The following is a 25,091-nucleotide window of genomic DNA, read 5'->3' on the forward strand; positions in this document are numbered from 1 at the left end:
TGGACATCCGTATCATATTTTTCTAATTCTTGTCCAGTTTTCTGAAACTACTCTTCATTTCTTAATTCTATCCATGAGTCAAACAAATGACCTAGTCATAGCTACTAAGTAAAGTAAAATAATAGCTACCATTTACTGAATTCTTATGGTTTGACAAGCATTGTTGTGTTTATTTATGATACAACTATGTCAAAGAATTGAAAAGCTGAACATTTTGTAGTGAAACTGAATGTAAAAGAATGGTATCACAAATCATACTTTCATGTTACTATTAGGAGACACTTGGATTTAGTGAGCTACTGATGTGACCTGCCTTGAGATTGTTGGTGCTTTTGTTGGGTTATGTATGTTTGTGTCGGGGCTGCAAAATAATACTTTGAAAAAATAGCCAATATCCTCTAATGCCCTTTGGAATGCTAGGAGTTTCCCTTATAATTTCTCTGCAAGTTCTTATTTACCTCAATATTTAAAACACCTTTGTTTGTAGATTTGGGGATCTAAAATATATAACATCATTCCAATGGGAAAAAAATTTTTTAAGTTCCAAATAAATGTCATAAAAGTAGACTTTTACGGCACAAAACTGCTTTGAACTTCTGTGATAGTAGTAGTTCATCACATTGACTAATTTTCAGATGGTTAATTTTCTCGTGGTCACAATAGAGCACTTGATTTTAATGTGTTCTATTTAATGATTTTCATATGAAAGACGATGAATTTTGACTCTCTGTTGTGAAGCTATAGTATCAGACATCTTAGGTTTTTCAGGGACAAAGGCATATATCTCGTTTTTCGTGTCTACTGATAACACCCAAATTTAGAACCGGGTGCTCTGGCTATGCAGAAAATACTGGTAGGAAAGCTGTCAAATTTTTTTTTTATGTGCCCCTTCTTATATTTTTTCTTTTAGGTTGTACCTACAACAGATCATATAGATACAGAGAAATTGAAAGCCAGAGAACAGATTAAATTTTTTGAAGAAGTTCTCCTGTTTGAGGATGAACTTCATGATCATGGAGTTTCAAGCCTGAGTGTGAAAATTGTGAGTATTGTGAATGTGTTTAAAATTAACTTCTTCCATTTTTACCATTGGTCAGAAATACAAGACTAACTTGAAATCATACCATCTTAACGTGATGTCATGTAAAGTTTCACTTGGGTCTAGAATACATCTTACTAATATCCATCATAAAATTCACAAAATCTTACATATTTTATATATTGTATTCTGTGTATTTTGTATATAGTTAAGACTTCAGCAAATCATATTTTTGTAGACCTGTCTGGCTACTTTGCTGTTTGTTTATTACTTAATTTAAATGAAAACTGTGGCTCAATTTTCACATTTCTGAATTAAAAATGATAATTGAAAGGATCTGCAGACAGCACAGTGGATGTCATTTTATTTTATTTTTATTTATTTATTTTTAAAATTATTTTATTTTTTTAATCTTTGGCTGCATTGGGTCTTTGTTGCTGAACACAGGCTTTCTCTAGTTGCGGCGAGCAGGGGCTACTCTTCATTGGGGTGCGTGGGCTTCTCATTGCGGTGGCTTCTCTTGTTGCGGAGCACAGGCTCCAGGCACGCAGGCTTCAGTAGTTGTGGTGCACAGGCTTCGTTGCTCCACGGCAGGTGGGATCTTTCCGGACCAGGGCTCGAACCCGTGTCCCCTGCATTGGCAGGTGCATTCCTAACTACTGTGCCACCAGGGAAGCCGCTGGATGTCATTTAAAAAAGTCACCCATGTGTCAGAATTTCAGTGCACCATTAAAATACACTTTAGTCTCCAGCATAGAAGTGGAAAACAGAAATGACAAGTGTTAATTCCCTCTTTTTTTTTTTGTATTCTTTTCTACCAGCGGAGGACAGACTACTTCCATTAACAGTGTTATTGGTGGAACATGCTAAAAAAGAATAATAAATAGATCCCCTATTTGTTTGCTATTAGGTTATAATTGGGTTTCTAACACTTTCCAGAGAAACTTCAACTGAAACTTTTTATTAAATGCCTTATCCTTAAGATCCAGCTAAAATGTCACCTCCTCTGTAAGGCCTTCCACAGCTCCCCTAGGCAGAGTCAAATATCCCTTTACCATACTCCTATTAAGTACTTTTTTTTTTTAACCCCTCTATCATAGCACTTATCATAACGACTGCCAAAGACAAGGGCCCCAGCATCAAACATTGTTCTTGGAGCATGATTATGGATACTGTGATTTAAATAATAATAAAGAATGAAAACAATAAGTCAAAAGCAGCAATAAATGTGTTTTAAGCTGAGTTTTTCTGTAGAATCATAGGATTTTGGAATTGTAATGAATTTTTAGAGAATCATTTAGTCTAGCCTCTATAGATGAGACCCAAAAAGTTAGTTTATCTAAACTTGTGACACTAATTAGTGACAAAGTTGTCTTTGTACCATCTAACATATATCATTATTCTAGCATTAGATGATTGTTCCTTGTTCACCTATAACTTTCCCCCAGTTTATCTCTTGTCATTTAGATTTGTTCATTCTCCAGCTCAGCCAGTCATGTACCTTTCCACTTGTCTACCTACCTACGGAATTGACTGTGTCGAATGTTCATTATGAGTTTGCATATCTGGATGTGCATTTGTATCCAAGTGGGTAGATAGTCTACAGTGTATACAAGTGGGTAGGTATGTAGGGAGCATGTGTTTTCTGCAGCTGAAGGAGTTGGAGAGGGTATGGGCATAAATGTATTATGTGTGTATCAGAGTAAATAGTAAGTCTCAAACTGAAGCGTAACATCATCTTAAAATGCTTTCTTCTTACCTAGTGTAACTTTTAAAAAGTTACGTGATAGGGTTCCATTTAAGAATGCCGGGAAGGATTTCATTAGAGTAGTGAACTTCCGTTCTGGGTTGGCTTCTTTCTCAGGGTGTAACAGATATTGCTGTAAATAAAATAAATGCCATAATTTCTGGCTTAGAGGCAATAGGGTATGGACAAATGAAGTTCTTTCCTATAGAAGCACAGATTAGGCTGGTAAATGTGGATGTAGGTGAGAAACCAGGAATGTGGTGCCTGGGAAGTGAAGGGAGTAGAACTCCTCGAGGCTGGCATGGAGGTCAGTGTGCTGAAAAGAGATCTTAATAAGCTTAGAATGGGATGGTGTCCGCTAGACTAAAACATTTGTTTATTGGTTTTAGCAATTAGGATATTGTTCTTCACCATGGCAAGATCAAGGTAAGTTACATACTTAGGGGGTAAATGAAAGATGTGGAGGTGGAGACAAAGTGTAGATATAGACCAAACTTTCCTAAAGCTTACTGGTATAGGAGGGGCAACAGATGTAGCTAAGAGAGAACATGAGGTTGACAGAGGAGCATGTGTGTTTGTGTTTTTAAATATGGGGAAGACTTTAGCATGTTTAGGTACAGGAAGGACTCACTTGTAGACTTGTAGAGAAAGGGGTGAAAATGGATGGAGTGAGGTTTCTGAGGATGAGTATGGGAGGAAGAGGAAGGCTTTGAGCCTTTGCTGTATGTGAGACTGATTGGAAAAACTCCAGGCTTCTCCTGTGTTTCTCCTTTACTCTCACACTACTATCCCACTCACAACACTTCTGACACCAGATGTGTGAGTTTTTTCCCAGCACCAAGCAATTCTGTGACACCAGCTGGATGTCCTACAATTTAATCCAGTTCTGACATTATCTACCTGGAAATAACATCAGGTCCCACAGGTTAAGGACTCAGTCCCATGAGACTGCCCTCCCTCCTTCAGATGCCAATAGCAGGTAGTAGGTCCCCAGGTTACCCACAGCCTCTGTTGGACTTGGCTACAAATTGGAGGTTCCCATGACATTCTCCTTTTGGATTTGGTTATTTGCTAGAACAGATCATAGAACTCAGGGAAACACTTATGTTTACCAGTTGATTAAAGAATATGTTAAAGCAGGGGTCCCCAACCGGGCTGCACAGCAGGAGGTGAGGGGCGGGTGAGTGAGAGAAGCTTCGTCTGTATTTACAGCCGCTCCCCATTGCTCGCATTATCGCCTGAGCTCCACCTCCCGTCAGATCAGCGATGGCATTGGATTCTCATAGGAGCACGAACCCTACTGTGAACTGCGCATGCAAGGGATCTAGGTTGCGCGCTCCTTATGAGAATCTAATGCCTGATGATCTGAGATGGAGCTGAGTCAGTGATGCTAGCGCTGGGGAGTGGCTGCAAATACAGATTATCATTAGCAGAGAGGTTTGACTGCACAGAAACCATAATAAATCAACTGCTTGCAGACTCACATCAAAACCCTACCTGTGAGAGGCAAGTGAGAACAAGCTCAGGGCTCCCACTGATTCTGCATTATGGTGAGTTGTATAATTATTTCATCATATATTACAATGTCATAATAGTAGAAATAAAGTCCATTATAAATGTAATGCACTTGAATCATCCCAAAACCATCCCCCCCTGGAAAAATTGTCTTCCACGAAACCGGTCCCTGGTGCCAGAAGGTTGGGGACCGCTGTGTTAAAGAATACGGATGAAGAGATACATAGGGTGAAGTCTGGGAAGGTCCTAAGCCTAGGAGCATCTGTCCCTGTGGAGTAGAGGTGCATTGTCCTTCCAGTATGTGGGTGTGTTCACCAGCCTGGAAGCTCTTTGAATCGCATGCTATTGGGATTTTATGGAGGCTTCTTCACATAGGCAGGATCAATTAGTAATTCCATTTCCAGCCCCTCTCCCTTCTCTGGAGAATGGAGGTAGGCCTGGAAATTCCAAGTTTATAATCATGGCTTGGCCTTTCTGGGTACCAGCTCCCATCCAGGAGCCCACCCAGAGTCACCTCATTAGAACAAAAGGTGCTTGCTTCTACTGCTCTTATCGGTTAGGAATTTGTAAGGGTTTCAGAAGTCCTATTTCAGAAACCAGGGGTAGAGACCAGTGTATGATTCTCTATTATCTCACAGATACCTTGCTAGACAATTTTCTATATTATCTGATTTAATCCTCCTGAAAATTCTGTGCAGTGAATACTTATTCTTATTTTCAGAAATATTAAGTAACTTGCCCTACATCAATCATACAATGGATAAGTTTGTGTCTCTGCCTTTGTTCCTAATCTTCTAGGATCTAGATCATGAGTAGAAGGACTAGCCTTAAGAGAGAGAGATGCTTCTTCCATATTGATAGGAGGAAGGGAGAACAGGATGCAGATAAGTCAGCCTCTGTGCCAGTGATTCTTAAACCTGGAGTTTTGTCAGAATTCCTAGGCACATTAGAGATTTATTTGTTTTTTAACACTATAGGACAAAGAATACATATATTGCTTTTATTTGGTGTTTTAACCTTGGCCGGAAAACGGCTAAAAAGTTATTCTTTTAGAACTGCAAAGTAGTTGATTACGAATGTTTGTTTTTCCAGTTTCCATGATAACTATAAAACACTCTGAAAAGAAATTCTGTTGAATTGTGGAAGATGCTTATATAAACAAAATAACGTACTTTAGATTCTTGATATTGTTGGATTGAACCTTTTAGATTCTCTTAATTTATTTAACTGTTTCAGGGTTTTTTTTTTTTTTTTAATTTTTATTTATTTATTTATTTATTTATTTATGGCTGTGTTGGGTCTTTTGTTTCTGTGCGAGGACTTTCTCCAGTTGCGGCAAGTGGGGGGCCACTCTTCATCGCGGTGCGCGGGCCTCTCACTATCGCGGCCTCTCTCGTTGCGGAGCACAGGCTCCAGACGCGCAGGCTCAGTAATTGTGGCTCACGGGCCCAGTTGCTCCGCGGCATGTGGGATCTTCCCAGACCAGGGCTCGAACCCGTGCCCCCTGCATTGGCAGGCAGATTCTCAACCACTGCGCCACCAGGGAAGCCCACTGTTTCAGGTTTTAAAGTGTGTTTTCCACCTTCAAATTTCAACCCAGACAACTTTTATTAAAAAATAATCATAATTTCTTTGTGGTACAGTTCCCTAGTGGGAAAGAGTAGATTTAGAGCTCGGTGCACCATGAGGCCTGGGATGTTTTGGATTTGCTTCATTGAATTTATTATGAGTTTTGATAACTTTGTGTGAGTGGCATTACCTATATCTAATTAGGAGATACTTGTTTCAGAAATTAATTTTCTTTTGTATTTCTAAATTAGCTTCTCTCAGCAATGTTTGTTTTTAGGTTAGGATTTTGTGTCTTAACCTACTTCCTTGTTAGGCCTTACAGCTTGTAGGGCTGTGCTCTAACAGAGATTTAAAGAGAGGCTCTTTTTGTGCTAACGTTAGTTTTTAACTTTCAAAAGAAAATTAATTTCCTATCTGCCAAATACTGGCAGCACTGTGATGTTCTGTAATGGCTTTAACAGCTAATGGTTAATTCCATTCTGAGTCGAGTCAAGAGTGAACATTGTCTGCCTTCTGCTCCCATGTTCTATTTAGAGTGCAAGTATACTGGGCAGGGACATATCTTTCATCTCTGTGTACAGAGAATTCTACAATGCTTGTGCAGAGGTAGCTTTTATTGGACGCGTAGTCCCTTAGAATTGTCATATTTTACAGACACAGGGCCCAAGAGATTGTTTCTTTACATCCCCTATCTTTGTAGGTGAAAGAGAAGACTTTGGGTGGTTCAGAAACTTGCTCTAAGTTGGTTGTTCTCAACCTTACCGGACCCATTGCTCCATTTTTTTTTTTAACCAAATACTTTAAGCACCCTCTCCCTTTTACTATCCTGAAAGAAATTCATAGATAATATAAGCCACCTTCTTTATAATAAATCAACATAGTGTTCTAATTATAAGATAAAAGGGAAATTTAAAAATTGATTTAGAATAAAATGATAGGAATTTCAATATGTAAACGCATAGTATGACTGTGTAAGTAGTCAGATACTTATATTTGCATACTAAATCACTGTGAATGTGACAGCTACAAGTGTAGGCTGACAGATATGCCAGGTATCAGTCAGTGACTCAGATAACACAATCGGGACTGTCATCAGTGATGTAATTTTTCAAAGTGGTGAACAACTCTTAGTGAAGTGTCAAATAAAACAAAGGATAATCTTCCCTTGATTTACAAGGTAATTGTCTTCCTGGAAATTGAGTGAATTTTATATTTATATGTAAAATGGAATTAGGTTCCAATGTCAGATAATTATAAATCAGTTTTTTTTTTTTTCACCCACATAAATGCCAGGTGAGATATTTGACAGTTTTGTGGGATGCAGGATTGGACTTTGTTGTAAAGGATCGTCCTGGGTACTACAGAACATCTAATGTCTCTGGTCTTTAACTGCTAATTGTTAGTATGGGCTGCTTATCTTTGTGACAACGAAAAACACCCTCAGAAATTTCCAAACGTCTCCTTGGAGAGAACTACTGCCTTAAAATATACAGCTGAATTGTAGAATTGGGACTAGAACTTGGTCCCTTATTCTTAGTCTCCCCATTGTGCCATGCTGAAACGATACTTCAACTGGCTTCACGTGCTGTGCCCAGTATGACTGTTAATAATTAATTTTGAAATCTGAAGAAATGTTGCAAATAAGTCTTTTCAGTAATTACAAACAGCACTCTGTCAGTGCTAATGATGTGCTTCTCAATTTGTTGTGGTACTGAGTGATCATAAGTCAGGTTCTTCCTCTAGCTCTTCATTACCACAAGTCTTGCTCTTAAGTCTGTTGTTGTTAACCTGCAGGATACATTTTGACTCAGAGCCTTTTCTCCATCAAAGAGCTTCTAGCCTCTGTTTCATTCAGTCAATAGTTAATGAGCACCTGCTGTGTGGTAGCAACTTTTTTAGGCAATAGGGACACAGTGATGAACAAAGCAGATATTCCCACTGTTGTGGAGCCTACAGCCAAGTGGAGGAGAGAGGCCTTAAGCACGTAAACACATAAATGAATATGGTTACAGATATGTTCATTCATTTGTAATGGAGAACTATGAGAGAGAATAACAAGAAATCTCTGTGATTATGAAACAGTAGGAAAGGCTTCCTCGTAGAAGTGACATTTATTCTGACATCTGAAGGACAAGTAAGCGTTAGCCAGGAGAACAACTCCAGGTCGGGGAACAGGGTATTGAAAGGTCCTAGGGCAGGAGAGGTTGGCCTGTGGCTGGTGACTCTCCGGGCAGTAAAGCTACTTTGGTTACTAGGTTATACTTGTTATTTCTTCTTTCTTCATTAACATTGCCCTGTGCTTGTCTGGAATTACAGGCAGTTCCCTGAATGTATCTTACTATTTCATGCCTCAGTACTGTTTTTCTTTTTTTGGTACATGCTGTTTCCTCTTTCTAGAATTCTTCTTCCCACCCCAGCTTTTCTTTTCATGGTCAGCTCAAAGATTGCCTTCTCTGATTTTCTTCAGCAGGCTTAGCTACTTATTTCTTTGAGTGCTTATTGAACCTTGTGTGTACCTCTGTTATAGCAGCTACCGCATCATTTTGTCTTTCTGACTGTTTCCCTCTTTGATAAACTTCTTGAGAATTGAGATTGTATTTTCATTTGTATAAATCCAAGACCTACTATAATAAGAACTTGACACTTAGTAGACAACAGTATTTATTTAGCAAATGGTCAAACATATTCTTTTTTCTTTTTTTTTACTAATCCTTTATTATAAAACTTTCAAATATATTCAAAAGTAGACACAATTCTCTTTTTAAAAAAATTTATTTATTTATTTATGTATTTATTTATGGCTGAGTTGGGTCTTTGTTGCTGGGCGCGGGCTTTCTCTAGTTGCGGCGAGCAGGGTCTACTCTTTGTTGCAGTGCGCGGGCTTCTCATTGCGATGGCTTCTCTTGTTGAGGAGCACAGGCTCTAGGTGTGCCGGCTTCAGTCGTTGTGGCTCATGGGCTCTAGAGCGTGGGCTCAGTAGTTGTGGCACACGGGCTTCGTTGCTCCGTGGCATGTGGGTCTTCCTGGACCAGGGCTCAAACCCGTGTCCCCTGCATTGGCAGGCGGATTCTTAACCACTGCGCCACCAGGGAAGCCCCACAATTCTCTTTTATTTAAAAAAATTTTACTGAAGTATAGTTGATGTACAATATTATATAAGTTACAGGTATACAGTGTAGTGATTCACAATTTTTAAAGGTTATACTCCATTTATAGTTATTATAAAATATTGGCTATATTCACCATGTTGTACAGTATATCCTTGTAGCTTACTTTATACCTAATAGTTTGTACCTCTTAATACTCTACCCCTGTGTTTCCCCTCCCCCATCCCTTCTCCCCACTGGTAACCACTGGTTTGTTCTCTATATCTGTGAGCCAGCTTCCTTTTTGTTACATTCACTAGTTTGCTGTATTTTTTAGATTCCACATGTAAGTGATATCATATAGCAGTTGTCTTTTTCTGTCTGATTTATTTCACTTAGCATAATGCACTCCAAGTCCATCCTTGTTGCTGCAAATGGCAAAATTTCATTTTTTTTTATGGCTGAGTAGTACTCCATTGTATATATATTACCATATCGTCTTTATGCAATCATCTGTTGATGGAAACTTCGGTTGCTTCCATATCTTGGCAGTTGTAAATAATGCTGCTATGAACATTGGAGCGCATGTATTTTTTCTTTTTCTTTTTTTTTTTAAAGATTTTTTTGATGTGGACTATATTTAAAGTCTTTATTAACTTTGTTACAATATTGCTTCTGTTTTGTGTTTTGTTTTTTTGGCCGCAAGGCATGTGGGATCTTAGCTCCCCAACCAGGGATCGAACCTGCACCCCCTGCATTGGAAGGCGAAGTCTTAACCACTGGACCACAAGGGAAGTCCCTGGAGTGCATGTATTTTTTCAAATTAGTGTTTTTGGTTTTTTTGGGTATAAACCCAGGAGTGGAATTGCTGGGTCATATGGCAGTTCTGTTTTTAGTGTTTTGAGAAACCTCCATACAGTTTTCCACAGTGGCTACACCAATTTACATTCCCAGCAACAGTGTACGAGGGTTCCCTTTTCTCCTCATTCTTGGCAACATTTGTTATTTGTGTTCTTTTTGATGATAGTCATTCTGACAGGTGTGAGGTGGTATCTCACTGTGGTTTTGATTTGCATTTCCCTGATGATTAGACAGAATTCAGTAATGAATTAATATGTACTTGTCACACACCAATTTATGTCAATCTTTAAAAAAGATTTAATTTTTTATTGATTTAACAATGATTTATAACATTATATAAACTTTATGTGGACAACATTGTATTTCTACTTCTGCATACTTTACAACATGCTTATCACCAAAAATTTATTTTTCATTCATCACCATACAGTTGATTCCCATTTACCCATTTTGCCCTCCCCCCAACCCCTTCCCCTCTGGTAACCACTACTCTGTTATCTGTATCTATGTGTTTTTGTTTGTTTGTTTGGTTTATTCACTTATTTTGTTTTTGTTTGTTTATTAGTTTTTTATATTACACATATGAGTGAAATCATGCTGTATTTGTCTTTCTCCATCTGACTTATTTTACCTAGCATAATACCCTCAGTGTGCATCCATGTTATTGCAGATGGCAAGCTTTCATCTATTTTTATGGCTGAGTAGTATTCCATTCTATATATATACCATATCTTCTTTATCCATTCATCTGTTCATGGGCATTTAAGTTGTTTCCATATCTTGGCTATTGTAAATAATGCTACGATGAACACAAGGGTGCAGATATCTTTTCAGATTAGTGTTTTCATATTCTTTAGATGATACCCAGACATGGGATAGCTGGTTAATATGGTAGTTCTATTCTTAATTTTTTTAGGAGTCTCCATACTGTCTTGCATAGTTACTGCACCAATTTAAATTCCCATCAATAGTGTATGAGTGTTCCCTTTTCTCCATATCCTTGCATAAGATATTTCTTATCTTTTTGATAATACCTGTTCTGACAGGTGTGAGGTGATTTCTCATTGTATTGTGGTTTTGATTTGCTTTTCCCTAATAATTAGTGATGTTGAACATCTTTTTATGTGCCTATTGGCCATCTGTGTGTCTTTTTGGAAAAATGTCTATTCATCTCCTCTGCCCATCTTTCAACTGGGTTGTCTGGTTTTTGGGTTGTTGTTGAATTTTACGAGGTCTTTATATATTTTGAATATTATACCCTTTATCAGATATATTATTTACAAATATCTTCTTCCATTTGATGTCTTTGTTTTATTGATGGTTTCCTTTGCTATGCAGAAGCTTTTTAGTTTGATGTAATCCCGTTTGTTTATTTTTACTTTTGTTTCCCTTGCCTGAGGAGACATCTAGAAAGATATTACTAAGACCAATGTCAAAGAGCATACTGCGTATGTTTTCTTCTAGGAATTTAATGGTTTCAGGTTTTACATTCAAGTCTTTAATCCATTTTGAGTTAATTTTTGTGATGGTGTGAGATAGTAGTCTAGTCTCTTTTTTTTTTTTTTTTTTTTTGCATGTGACTGTCCAGTTTTCCCAGAACCATTTATTGGCAAGACTGTCCTTTCTCCATTGTTTATTCTTTGCTCCTTAGTCATAAATTGTCCATATATGTGTAGGTTTATTTCTGGGCTCTCAGTTCTGCTCCATTGATTCATATATCTGTTTTTCTGCCAGTACCATGCTGTTTTGATTATTATAGCTTTGAAATATAGTTTGAAAAGAGGGAGTATGATACCTCCAGCTTTATTCTTTTTTTCTCAGGATTGCTTTGGCTATTCAGGGTCTTTTGTGGATCCATATAAATTTTAGAATTTTTTTGTTCTATTTCTATGAAAAATGTCCTTGGGGTTTTGATAGGGCTTGCATTGAATCTGTAGATTGCTTATGTAATAAGGACATTTTGACAAGTTGTATTTTATTCTTTTTGTTGTGATTGTAAATGGGATTGTTTTCTTAATTTCTCTGCCAGCTCATTATTAGCACATAGAAATGCAACAAATTTTTGTATATTGATTTTGTATCCTGCAACTTTGCTGTGTTCATTTATTATTTCTAATAGTTTGTGTGTGTGTGTGTGTGTGTGTGTGTGTTTGTAGTCTTTAGAGTTTTCTGTATATAAAATCATGTCAACTGCAAATAGTGACAGTTTTACTTTTGCCTTTCCAATTTGGATGCCTTTTATTTATTTTTCTTGCCTAATTGCTCTGGCTAGGACTTCCAATACTATGTTGAATAAGATTGGTGAGAGTGGGTATCCTTGTTTTTTTCCTGATCTTAGAGGGATAGCTTTCAATTTTTCACCATTGAGTATGATGTTAACTGTGGGTTTGTCATATATGGCTTTTATTATGTTGAGGTACATTCCTTTGCTATTCACTTTTTTGAGAGTTTTTTTTTTTAACCATAAATGGGTATTGAATCTTGTCAAATACTTTTTCTGCATCTATTGAGATGATCATGTGTTTTTTTTCCTTCATTCTGTTAATGTGGTGTATCACATTGATTGATTTGCGTATATTGAACCATCCTTGCATCCCTGGAATAAATCCCACTTGATCATGGTGTATGATCCTTTTGTTGTATTGTTGATTTCATTTTGCTAATATTGTGATGAGGATTTTTTCATTTATGTTTATCAGAGGTATTGGCCTGTAATTTTCTTTCTTTGTCGTGTCTTTGTCTGGTTTTGGTATCAGCATGATGTTGGCCTTGAAAAATGAGTTAGGAAGTGTTCCCTTCTTTGCAATTTTTTGGAATCGTTTGAGAAGGACAGGTGTTAAATCTTCTTTGAATATTTGATAGAATTTACCTGTGAAGTTGTCTGGTCCTGGACTTTTTGTTTTTTGGGAGCTTTTTGATTACTGTTTCCATCTCTGTACTAGTGATTGGTCTATTCAGATTTTCTATTTCTTCATGATTCAGTCTTGGAAGTTTGTATGATTCTAAAAATTTGTCTATTTCTTTTAGGTGTCCTATTTGTTAGTGTATAGCTGTTCATAATATTCTGTTATAATCCTATGTATTTCTGTGGTATCCATTGTTATTTCTCCTCTTTCGTTCCTGATTTGATTCATCAGGACCTTCTCTTTCTTTTTCTTAGTGAGTCTAGCTAACGGTTTGTCAATTTTGTTTGTCATTTCAAAGAACCATCTCTTAGTTTCATTGATCTTTTCTATTATCTTTTTAGTTTTTATTTCATTTATTTCTGCTCTGCTCTTTATTACTTCCTTCTGTCTACGACCATACCACCCTGAATGTGTCCGATATTGTCTCTATTACTTCCTTCCTTCTACTAACTCTGGGCTTTATTTGTTTTTCTTTTTCTAGCTCCTTTAGGTGTAAGGTTAGATTGCTTAGATTTCTCTTGTTTCTTGAGGTAGGTCTGTATTGCTATAAATTTCCCTCTTAGTACTACTTTTGCTGTATCCTGTAGATTTTGGTATGTTGTATTTTCATTTCTGTTTGTCTTCAGGTAATTTTTGATTTCTCCTTTGATTTCTTCATTAATCTAATAGTAACATTTCAGTAGTATGTTGTTCAGTCTATACATATTTATGATTTTTCCAGTTTTATTCTTGTAGTTGATTTGTAGTTTCATTCTATTGTGATTGGAAAAGATGCTTGATGTGATTTGTCTTCTTAAATTTATTGAGACTTGTTTTGTGTCCCAACATATGTTCTATCCTTGAGAAAATTCCATGTGCACTTGAGATGAATGTGTATTCTGTTGCATTTGGATGGAGTGTTCTGTACAATTCTATCAAATCCATCTAGTCTAATGTTTTATTTAAGGCCGCTAATAGGAGGGGTGTTAAAGTCCCCTACTATTATAGTGTTGCTGTCAATTTCTCCCTTTAGGTCTGTTAAGAATTGTTTCATATATTTTGGTACTTATATGTTAGGTACATACACGTTAATCACTGTTATATCTTCTTGATGAATTGTCCACTTTATGGTTAGATACTGTCCATTTTTGTCTCCTGTTAACCTTTTTGGCTTGAAGTCTATTTTGTTTGATATGAGTATGGCTACCTCTGCTTTCTTTTGGCTCCATTTGCATCGACTATCTTCCATTCCTTTACTTTTAGCCTGTGTTTCTCTTTAGAGCTAAGTTGTGTCTCCTGGAGGCAGCATATAGTTGGGTCTTGTTTTTTAACCCACCTAGCTACTCTCTGTCTTTCAATGGGTGAATTCAATCCATTTACATTTAGTGTGATTATTGATAGATGAGGATTTAGTCCTGCCACTTTATCTTTTGTATTCTGGTTGCTCTATATTTCTATTGTTTTTCCCTGTGTTTCTGTTTGCCATTTTGTGTTGGTGATTTTCTATGATACCTTTCTCAATTTCCTCTTTTTTTTGTTCTGTATCTCTGCTCTATGTTTATGTTTTGTGGTTACCCTGAGGTTTTTATTAAACCTCTCCTAGAGAAGATAGTCCTTTTCCTGCTGATAGCATCTCACCTTCTTTTACCTGTATAAATTCTGTCCTTTTCCTCTTCCCTTTTTATGTTTTTGTTGTCTCAAATTATCCTTTTTCATATTGTGAGTTTGTTACCAAACTGAGATAGCGATAGTTATTTTTCTGCTTTCTTTAAAACGTATTCTGATAAACAGTTGCAATTCTCTGGTTCTGTCTGTTTATCACCTTGCTCAAAGTTTTGTGTATTTTTGCTGTTTTGCTTCTAGTAAAAGAGCTCCTTTTAACATCTCTTATAAGGCAGGTCTAGTGTTGATGAACTTCCTCATCATTTGTTTGTCTGGGAAAGTATTTCTCCTTTATATCTGAATGATAGCTTTGCTGGATAGAATATTCTTGGGTGACAGTTTTTGTCTTTCAATATTTTGAGAATGTCATTCCACTCCCTACTGGCACGTAGGGTTTCTGCTGAGAGATCTGCTGATAGCCTAATGGGAGATCCTTTGTAGTTACTATCCTTTTTTCCATGGCTATCTTTAAAATTCTTTCTTTGTCATTGACTTTCAACAGTTTTAATATTATGTCTTGGAGAAGGTCTTTTGCATTGAGGTGATTAGGTGTTCTCTGAGCTTCATGGACTTGTATTTCCAGTTCCTTCTCCAGGTTTGGGAAGTTCTCTGCTGTTCTTTCTTTAAATAATCTCTTTGCTCCCTTCTCCCTCTCTTCTTCTTTTAAGATACCCATTATCCTAATGTTGCCCTTCCTAAAAGAATCACATAGTTCTTGTAGAATTTTCTCATTTTTAAAATATCTTACTTCTCTTTCCTTTTCTACTTGTATCATCTCTAGATTTCTACCATTGAGCTCACTAATACTCTCTTCCATATGCTGTGCTCTATTTCCAGTGTCTTCTAATGCATTCTTCATATTGTTTATTGAGTTCTTCAGCTCCAGAATTTCTGTTTGGTCCTTTAGAGTTTCAGTCTTCTTGGTAAAGTATTCCTTCTGCTCATTACTTTTATTTCTGAGCTCATTAAACTGCCTTTCTGAGTTTTCTTGTGTCTCGTTCAGTTTCTTCATGATAGCTACTTTGAATTCTCTATCAGTTAAATTGAAAAATCCTGTGACTTTTAAGTTTGGTTTCTGGAGATTTGTCCTTTTCTTTTTGTCGTATAGTATTACTGTGGTTCTTCATGGTGCTTGATGAAATGTTCCTCTGCTTGTGCATTTGAAGTTAAATGACAGGTTAGAAGTGAGAGTGCTTTCTTTTGTTTTCTGGTAGGTGGTGCTGTAACACAAGTTTCTGGTTTCTCTTATCTGTGCTACCTCTGGTTATTTTTGAGAATTGGCACTTTCCAGCCTCCACTGTCTTTGTAAGAGGTGTGGCTCCATGCCTTCTTTGTCACTTCTTGTGCCTCTGGGGTAGTTGCTGCTTTGCTTCTGCCAGAGCTGCTATGTCGTGAGGATGGTAGGCTCTTCCCTTGTGTCTGGGATCCCCTGAGACACAGGCTCTGCTGTGGGAAGAGGAGGATAATTGGAGGGGAGCAGGGTTGTGCAGGCTTCTCCACCATGTTGGGTGTCATAAGGGTTCTGCTACTGTGGACGGGGGGCCAGGGCTGTGGGTGCATAAGCAGCTGGAGGGACAGGGTCCCAGGCCCCACTGCCACTGCTTCCCAGTTACCTGTGGCCATGGGCACTCCCACAGTTGGGAGACCAAAGTCATGTGTGCTGGTTCTCCTGCTGCTACTGGGTTTTCTGAAGCTGTGGGCTCATCCGTCTCAGTCATGGGGCTGGGATTGCAGGCACCGACTTCACTGTTCCCTTGGTTCCACCTCCTCCATGTGTTCCAGTTCACCAACCTTTAGATGTACAGATGTGTGGAATTCTCCAGTGTCCTGTTGAGTTGGGCAGAGGTATACCTTTGTTGAGTTGTGGATGTTTTGCTGGCTGTAGATTGAAGGGGAGAGATAAAGGTAGCCATGTGTCTGACAGCATTCCCATGAGGTATATTCTTTTGAAAGACCTGAAGACCCCACACCTCATCCATCCCCTCCCTCCCTTCCACCAGGACCCACTCTCCGCTAACTGACTTTCTTCAGTGGTAATACTTGGAAAACAGAAATACATGGATGTGACACAGATCAAAGATATTAAGAACGTGTTATAATGATCTCATAAACCAGACTTTGGCAGTATGAAATAGTACTTAATTGGTTGCACTGAATTAGAGCATACCATTAAAGCCCTCTTGTCTTTATGTAAAGTTAATAAAAGATGAGTAGCAACAAAGAACTAGGTTGTTCTTTCATTTTGATATTACTGGTATTAACATTTACTAAAAGTACAATTATTTTTTTCACATTATTTAGGTGAGTTTTAAATCTTTTTAACCTCATTATCTTTTGACCTAGAAAAAATAGTTTTCTATTGTAGGAAACTGAAACCAGTATGTTACGTATAAACAAGGTTTTGAGCCTTGGTTGGCGCTAGGGCAAAGAACTTCTAGTTCAGAGAATTTTATATAGGGCTAATTCAGCCTTCCTCCGATGCCTTAAAAATGTTTTTTCTTTCAGCAAAGTAATAAAGTATTTAATTTTCATTAAAATACTTTTTACATTTTTCTTTTCCAGAGAGTAATGCCTTCTAGCTTTTTCTTGCTGTTGCGGTTTTTCTTGAGAATTGATGGAGTGCTTATTAGGATGAATGACACAAGACTTTACCATGAGGTATCTATTCTCATTTAATGAAAGTACTAATTGACATTGGGCTTGTTCATGTTGTTACATTGTCAGTCTGACAGTTTGAAATTCAGTAATGCTTTATATTATATGGCTATTTGTCTAACCTTTAAGATTGGGTGTGTCATATTCACTGTTGACTGCACAGTTATTGAAACATTACATCTTCTTTTCCAAAAGTTCTACGAGTTGAACATGTTTTCCAAAAGACACTCCCTGATAAAGGGGAGTCTGATGCTTTTAAAAAGCCTCTTAAACTTAATCTGTTTAAGAAAACTGTCCCTTAACTCTTACTTTTTTTGTAGTATGTGTTGTTTATGTAATGTCCTGATATTAGAAATACCAATCTCATGGCCTCCAGAAATTTGTATTATACAATTATTTTGATAGTTGTTTTAATGTTTGAAAGCTCTGTGCTCCATTTCAAGGAACTGTTAACATACGAAGTTTTTTTAAAAAAAATGAAGAAAGTGGGGGGGGAGGCTTAAATTGAGTCATGAAAATTCTTCTTGTAGCTTTATAGCAGCCTATCCTTCTTGAATGAATTTTTAACATCATATTTGTGATCCTGTAGAATGACGAATGAGAGAAGAAACCACCAGTATCAGTCAGGGTAATCGTAGTAATAGTTAACTCTCCTAACAACCCTATGAAATAGATGCTATTATTATCTCTGTTTTACAGCTGAGGCAACTAAGGCAAAGAGAGATTAAGTAACTTGCGCAAGTTATACAGTTAATAGGTGGCAGAACTGGAATTTAAGCCCAGTAAGATGTGATTGGATTGGTATTTTCCTAAATCCTGCACTTTCTTTTTCCTTTGAAATAACATGGTCACTGTGATGGACCTTTTTCTTTTTAAAAGTGATAGTAAAGTACTAAAAATAAGCTATACTTTACTCCCTCAGAAAAAATGAAATCTAAATTTTTAGAAATGCTTATACTTTAACTCAACAATATTGATTTTTTTTCAGAATTTATCCTCAAAAGATTCTTACATACAGTAACCCACAAATATTAATCAGGCAGCTGTATAGAGTTGTATATATATAAATATTCATGGCAATGCTATTGTTTATAATAGCTAAAAGGAAAGAAGGAAGGTGCTATAATGCCCATTGAATGAGCATTGATTAAATGGCCATTTAAATCCTGTTGGCCTACAACAAATAGACTGCCAGATATTCCTCCAGCAAAGTTGGATTTATTCGGGATCCGCAGAAAATTGCAATTCAGGTCTGTAACCATGGTGAGCCCTGTGCAAGTCCCCACACGACAAGAGAAGGAGAATGCTTCTATAGAGAGGAAAAGGAGAATGGGAGTGCTACAGTAGGCAGAGAATCCATGACTTTCCACTGGTTGAGTCCTTGCCAGGAAGTAAGAGGAGTCTTTCTTTTTTCTGTTGGGCTGCTGGGTATGAGAGCTCCCCAGTCTAGTCTCCCAAATCTATTTAATTGAGGTTTCTGTTTATTAATTTTTTACAGTCCATATAGTAGAAAAATATGCAGCCATTAAAATTAATGGCAGAAAGTTGTTTAACTGATTTGGAAAGATGTGCATATTAATGTTGACGTTTAAGATGCAAGTATGAATCTATATAAGATTTTATGTAGAGATTTCTAAATGTTAACGATAGTGTTGTCTGTAGAGATTGTGATTGCTGATGATTTATACTCTATACGTTTATAGTATTTGATTTTTTTTTTAACAATGAGCATTAATCTGTTTTGTTGATATAAAAGATTGAAACTTTAAGGGAGCATAATCTTGTGATTTTTCTTTTATTAAATAATGTTTTACCAAAAAAACAAATTGTAATAAATTGCTTTCTAAAACCTCACTTTAAGAAGTCTTAAATGGGAAAATTGAAGTACCAAAAAAGTGGCTGTAAATAAACAATTTGATAAGACTTTTTTAGAAATGGGAAAGAACAAAACTTGTTTAAACTTTTTTTGGGGAAACATAAGAGTAGCCACAGTTATGTAGGTAGATGGTAATATAGCTTAAGGAAAAGATGTAGTTCCAAACTTGAAGTAATATTAAAATCTCTTGCATATCTCATTTACAAACATACACATTTTCTTTCAAAATAAAACCTTTGCTTGTGTTTTTCTTACATGGTAATTATTAAATCTGTTTACATATGTGTATCAGATATTAATGTGATTTATAGAGATTGGAATTAATAATTCAGAATTCTTGAATTAGTTATTTCACTGTAGAATTAGATGTTCTTATCAGACTTAATGGTACTTTCACAACCTGTTCTAAAATGTGGGCAGTTCTGTTTAATAGAAATGATTTTGTTAATCAATATAAATAAATTTATTGCAATTTTTTTGATTTTTAAACATAGGCTGACAAGACCTACATGTTACGAGAATATACCTCACGAGAGAGCAAAATTGCTAATTTAATGGTACAGTATTTAAATATCAGTTTTTAGAAGTTAAATTTTAATGTTTTATTTTAAGTATGGTATTCCCCCGTGCCCCACCCATCCACCAAATCTACATCCCTAAATCCATTCATTTACCTAATAAAGCTCTATAGGAGAAATCCTATTGGAGCGTATTTTTTCTGGAACTTATCTCAATTACAGTTAGAGTTGTTAGGTACCTTAACCATCATCCAATCCAATTTCCATATTTTATTTTGGAAAAACTGAGACCCAGAGGTGTGACTAAAAGTCTCACAGCTAGTTGGTGGTGCAGCTGCAATAGGATGTTCTTTCCATGACTTACTTTTGGGGGCATAATTTCCCCTGCTTTTTTTTTTTCCCCTGCGACTTGTAAAGGGCTTGTACAAGTCTATAGCATTCGATAATGGGTTGTTTAAAAAGTGATACCTTCCTGCTAACTTGATATTTTTTATTCACTCTTAGTGCTTATTTCTGTCTATATATAGAATATACGTAGGTTAGAAAAGTTATATAGAGTCTCTTGTAGACCACATATTGGCATCTTACTGAAGGCTAGTGCTTTCAAGGTGCAAAAATAACAGGAAAAAGGGATTGGATTAAGATGTATTAAATTCTTAGGACATTTATGGGAGCATTATAAATGATATATCCCTATGATCTTTGAGGAAACCATCTAGTAACAGAGCTGAGTCAGTAACAAGAGATACCTGATATTATTAGGAACACCTAATGATGCTCCTTATATATGTATATATATATAGCACCTCATTTTAAAATTGGCATGCTTTAGGAATGCTTGAATGAAAGCATTTTCAAAACTATCAGTGCAGTAACTTAATATATGCTAATATGACTTATGTATTTCCTAGCATGTTTCACCTTCCCTCTTCACGGAACCTAATGAAATATCACAGTATTTGCCGATAAAGGAGGCAGTTTGTGAGAAGCTAATATTTCCAGAAAGAATTGATCCTAACCCTGCAGACTCAAAAGAATGTACACCTGTGGAATAGAATTTATTACAGCATATACTGACCATGGAATCTGACTGGAGACCTTGGGGCTATTTGGAGGGGGTATTTTTATTATGAGAATTAATTGCCTTGTCTATGTGCAGATTTTCTGTAGCCTTAAAGGAAAAATAAATAAATAAAAGAGTGTCGCAGGCAGTTTCCACTCAACTGCTGTTGTACTCTCTGTCTTCAAATTCATATTCCAGAAATTTATATCTTCTGGAGTTAAATTCAGACTTCTAAATTGTCACAAAGTGGGGTCTCACCAGTAGGGGGTGATGTGTGTATCTCTCAGAAGCAGTGGCCATAACGTATATCTGTCATGAAACACTATCTTCTACCATGAGGAAGTTACTTTAAATCAGTGAATCGTAACACCTTGTGACTTTCATACGATTCCTAATTGTTCACGTTGATGTAGTGGCTCTTTACCTTGGGTTTTTTGATGTTTATTCACACTTCTGGAGAGTCATGACTTGCCTCCTAGGAAATTGATCTCGAATGATCTATACCCAGAAATTAAAAAAAAAATTACCCTCCTAAATTTTAATTGGCTTTTGAAGTTTAAAGAAAGTTTCAGACATAGAAACAAACTAGGTTTTTGGAGAACTTAAGGTGTTATGTCCATGGAAACACACAATCATGGTTTGCCACTGACAGGATGTCAGAGCTGTCTCTCCTCCATCTTTAGGTGCTTTTTCTTATGTGTGGTTCTATTTGTACTGACGTTTTTTACTTCCACCTTCCACGCACCCTCAGAGTGAATAAATCTTTTGGATATTGAATTTGATATTGGTCCTAAAAAGTTTGAAGTGTTACAGTTTAAGCAAAAATTACATCAGCCTCTAAAGCAACCAGATTAATTTTCTGCTTAAAATATTTGAAGGGTAGCTGTGGAGGAGGAAGGGGCTTATTTTAAAATCTAAAAGCCAGTTTTTCTTTTTTTAAAATTCATGTTTTGGGGAATTCCCTGGCAGTCCAATGGTTAGGACTCCACGCTTTCACTGCCAAGGGCCTGGGTTCAGTCCCTGGTCAGGGACCTAAGATCCAGCAAGCCGCGCAGCATGACCAAAAAAAAAAAAAAAAAAGATTCATGTTTTTAACATTACAGGGGATCCAGTGAAGTGTAATTAATTAGTACAAGATCTAGGTAGTACAGAAAGTTTACAAAAGTAAATTTGAAATCCATTTGGCTGTTTTGATGGTGACCCTTTAAACATTTTATATTCTTTTCTGCCTTTTAAAATGGTCTCCATAAAGTAGAAAGTGGTTATAAAGCACCAAGTAAGAAATTACTTTAAATGAATTTAAAAAAATATTTTATTTAAAGGTCAGGGGAAAAGAATTACCCCCTTTTTTTCTGGTTTGAAACAGCTGTTGTACATATTTCCACTTGATACATAAATCATTAAGGATATTTAATTGTAAGTATTAGCAAAACTCTTCAGGTATTAGCCTGAAGATAAATTTTAGTGAAACAAATACAGTTGGATATTCATCATTACTCAGACTCTGGTGTGTTGTTGTGTATATTGTTTTTTTAGCTAATTTTATTAGCTAAATTTGGTCACAAATGATTTGGGTATTTGTTTGCTTTCTGCTACATCACCTGCGAGGTATAGGAAATCAGGATTTTGTGGGCTTTAAGAAAATACATGGCATGTTCAGTGTATGTTAAATATACCGGTACTTAATGTTTTCTCTTAGGACAGAAAAGTGTATATATTGTACTCTGCTTTCTGTTTATTTTATTTGCCATGCAGATTTGAACAGAACAGACTCTTTAGTCATACAAATTATAAAAAACGAAAAACTGTAATAATATTTATTAGTTGAATTAGAGGTTTCTGGGCAGCATCATAGTACACACATATTTTTAACTTGATTCAGATGTCTTAGTCCCTGAGTCAGTCTTAAATTACTTATTTTGAGAATCCATTGTTAAAAATTGTAGAATTGACCGTTTTATAGAAGAAGGTGGGAGGTGGATAGGATGGGTGTACTTTTGAAAACTTCATTAGTTTGTTCCTGTGGAGAATGCCAGGAAAACTTATATTTGCCCATTGCTAATCAAGACATACACCATTTTATATTTATTTGTTCCAAGTGTCTTTTTGTAAGAGGAGAATAAACAATAAGTAATTACCGATCTGTGTTTTGCTATTTCATTTAATTTCGTTTTTCTTGAAGCTTAATTAAAAACTGTTTTGGTATACCTTTCTTGTTTGTGCTTTATGTTTTGAACTTGGTCAACATTATAGCCAGATTCTCCAGACAGATTATAAATGAAAATCTAACAGATAGTCCAGAATATAATCCTCCAGTTTAGCTATTGGGCTCTTGTTCTTCCTCTCCCTCTGTTCCCTAGTGTGGGTTGGCCAAAAAGTTCTTTTGGGTTTTTCCGTAACATCTTATGGACAAACCCAAATGAAATTTTTGGCCAACCCAATACTTCTGTGGATGTTTTAATTAGCCATTGTTTTCTCTATGATAGGTTAATGCTTTCTGTTTTTGAAAATAGAAATACTTGTGGTATGTATCATTCCATTTAGTTTTAAGTACTGTCCAATATGGTGCTAGGTACAGGGGTTACAGTAATGAAGAGATTATTCAGTTGGCCCTCTGTATCCTCAGGTTCTGCATCTGCAGATTCAACCAATCATGGATTGAAATATTGAAAAAAAAATTCCATGGGACTTCCCTGGTGGTCCAGTGGTTAAGACTCCGTGCTCCCAATGCAGGGGGCACAGGTTCAATCCCTGGTCGGGGGAACTAAGATCCTGCATGCACCGCAGCGTGGCAAAAAAAAAAAAAAAAAAAATTCCAAAAAGCAAAACTTGAATTTGCGGTGTACCCGGCAGCTATTTACATAGCATTTACATTGTATTTACAACTATATACATAGCCTTTACATTGTATTAGGTATTCTAAGTAATTTAGAGATGATTTAAAGTATATGGGAGGATGTGTGTAGGTTATATGCAAATACACCGTTTTATATAAGGGACTTGAGTATCCTCAGATTTTGGTGGGGGGAGGGGACTGGAGTCAATCCTCTGTGGATACTGAGGGATGACTGTACTATATGTCTTCATGGAGTTAAAGTCTAATGGAGGAGACAAAGTAAAAATAATTACAAATTTTAGTAATCGCAATGACAGAAATAATACTGACTTTAAAGAGAATAACAAAAATCACCTTTGGTAGCAGTAGTCAGAGTTCTACCTGGAAAAGCATGTAGAAAGCCTCAAGAGAATGTCACTCCTAACTTACCCAGGAGAAAAACCTGGGTAATCTATACAATTACAGTTTTTCTTGAGCATATCAGACAGCTGAGGTTGCAAAGCAAAGTAAACTAAATCCCAAAGAGTGATAAGCCCTCCAACAAGAGGTGGAAACTACCAATCATCTCATCTTAGAGCATGAGAGAAACAGGTGGCCACTGTACAAGCAGGTAAGAAAAAAATCAACTAAAATTTTAATAAATTCTGAAAGGCTTAGTATGGGCTAGTTTGTCAGTTTGGAAGAGCTGAGAGTCTCAAATAAGAGGACTTCATACACTCACAGAGGTTCTATCCCAAGGGCCTACCCCAGTGCTCACAAGAAACACTGGGGCAGGGCAGGGGACCAGAAAGTCCCTGTCAGTGTTTCAAGCATGCAGGAGGTAATTGGCTGCTGCTGAGGGATAGGTATGAAACTCTGCCCATTTTTCTTAGACCCCTCTTTTGAAGGATACAAAAGACTTAAGCTGCTGTGGGAAGAGCAACAAATCATATCACCCCCCAGGACCCCAGCAAAATCCATTATTTCTGGGGGAGGAATAAAAGCAAAACCCGTCTGCTTCTGGGAGGAGGAATGGGAAATGCTCTGCCTTCAGGCCACGAAGAACCATTACTGCTGGAGAAGGAGTATAAGCAAGTAACCTCTGACCTTGGAGGAGGAACAGAAAAGCCTGGGCCCAGGATACTACATGGATAGCAAAAAGAGAAGTCTACCACTGGGAGATGGGCATGAAATTCACACAACAGTAGAATGCACATTGTTTTCAAGTGCATCTAGAATGTTCACCAAGATAGAGAATATTCTAAGCCATAAAACCTCAACAAATAAAACACTTGAAATCTTGTGAATTATGTTCTCTGACCATAACAGAATTAAACTAGCAAAAACCAGTAACAGAAAGATATCTGGAAAATACCCAAATAACCTCTGATGAGAGAAAGAAGTAAAGAGAGACAAATACCGTGATCATAGAATGAAAGACTCAAGATGTTAATACGCCGGTTCTCCCCAGATTGGCCTACAGAATCAATGTAATCCCATTCAAAATCCTAGGTGGCTTTTTCATTAGACATTTATAAGATGATTCTAATATGTGTGGAAATCCAAAGAATCTAGAGCAGCCAAAACAATTTTGAAAAAGAATAAAGTTGGAGGACTCAAATTACCTGATTTCAACACTTAGAGCTACAGTAGTCAAGACCACATGACAATTGTTTTAGGATAGACATACAGATGAATGGAACAGAATAGTAAATCAAGAAAGAGACCTAAAGATCTACCTTGAACAAAAATGCCAAGGTAATTCAGTGGAGAAACGTTAGTCTTTTTTTTTTTTTTAAC

General features: G+C 36.7%; 1 protein-coding gene across 2 annotated transcripts in view; it reads left to right on the forward strand.

Moving 5' to 3' along the window:
* Window positions 1-22,684, forward strand: part of TIPRL (TOR signaling pathway regulator) — a 35,728-nt gene extending 13,044 nt beyond the window's left edge. For both annotated transcript variants that reach the window (XM_059935729.1, XM_059935739.1), the window contains 4 exons: window positions 911-1,042; window positions 16,927-17,022; window positions 19,390-19,452; window positions 20,325-22,684. In XM_059935729.1, the coding sequence (XP_059791712.1) occupies window positions 911-1,042; window positions 16,927-17,022; window positions 19,390-19,452; window positions 20,325-20,468 (435 nt within the window). In that variant the 3' untranslated portion in view covers window positions 20,469-22,684. The remainder of the gene's footprint in view (window positions 1-910; window positions 1,043-16,926; window positions 17,023-19,389; window positions 19,453-20,324) is intronic.
* The last annotated feature ends 2,407 nt before the right edge of the window (window positions 22,685-25,091 follow it).

This window comes from Balaenoptera ricei, chromosome 1 (genome assembly GCF_028023285.1).
Source record: "Balaenoptera ricei isolate mBalRic1 chromosome 1, mBalRic1.hap2, whole genome shotgun sequence".
Classification (NCBI taxonomy): Eukaryota; Metazoa; Chordata; class Mammalia; order Artiodactyla; family Balaenopteridae; genus Balaenoptera; species Balaenoptera ricei.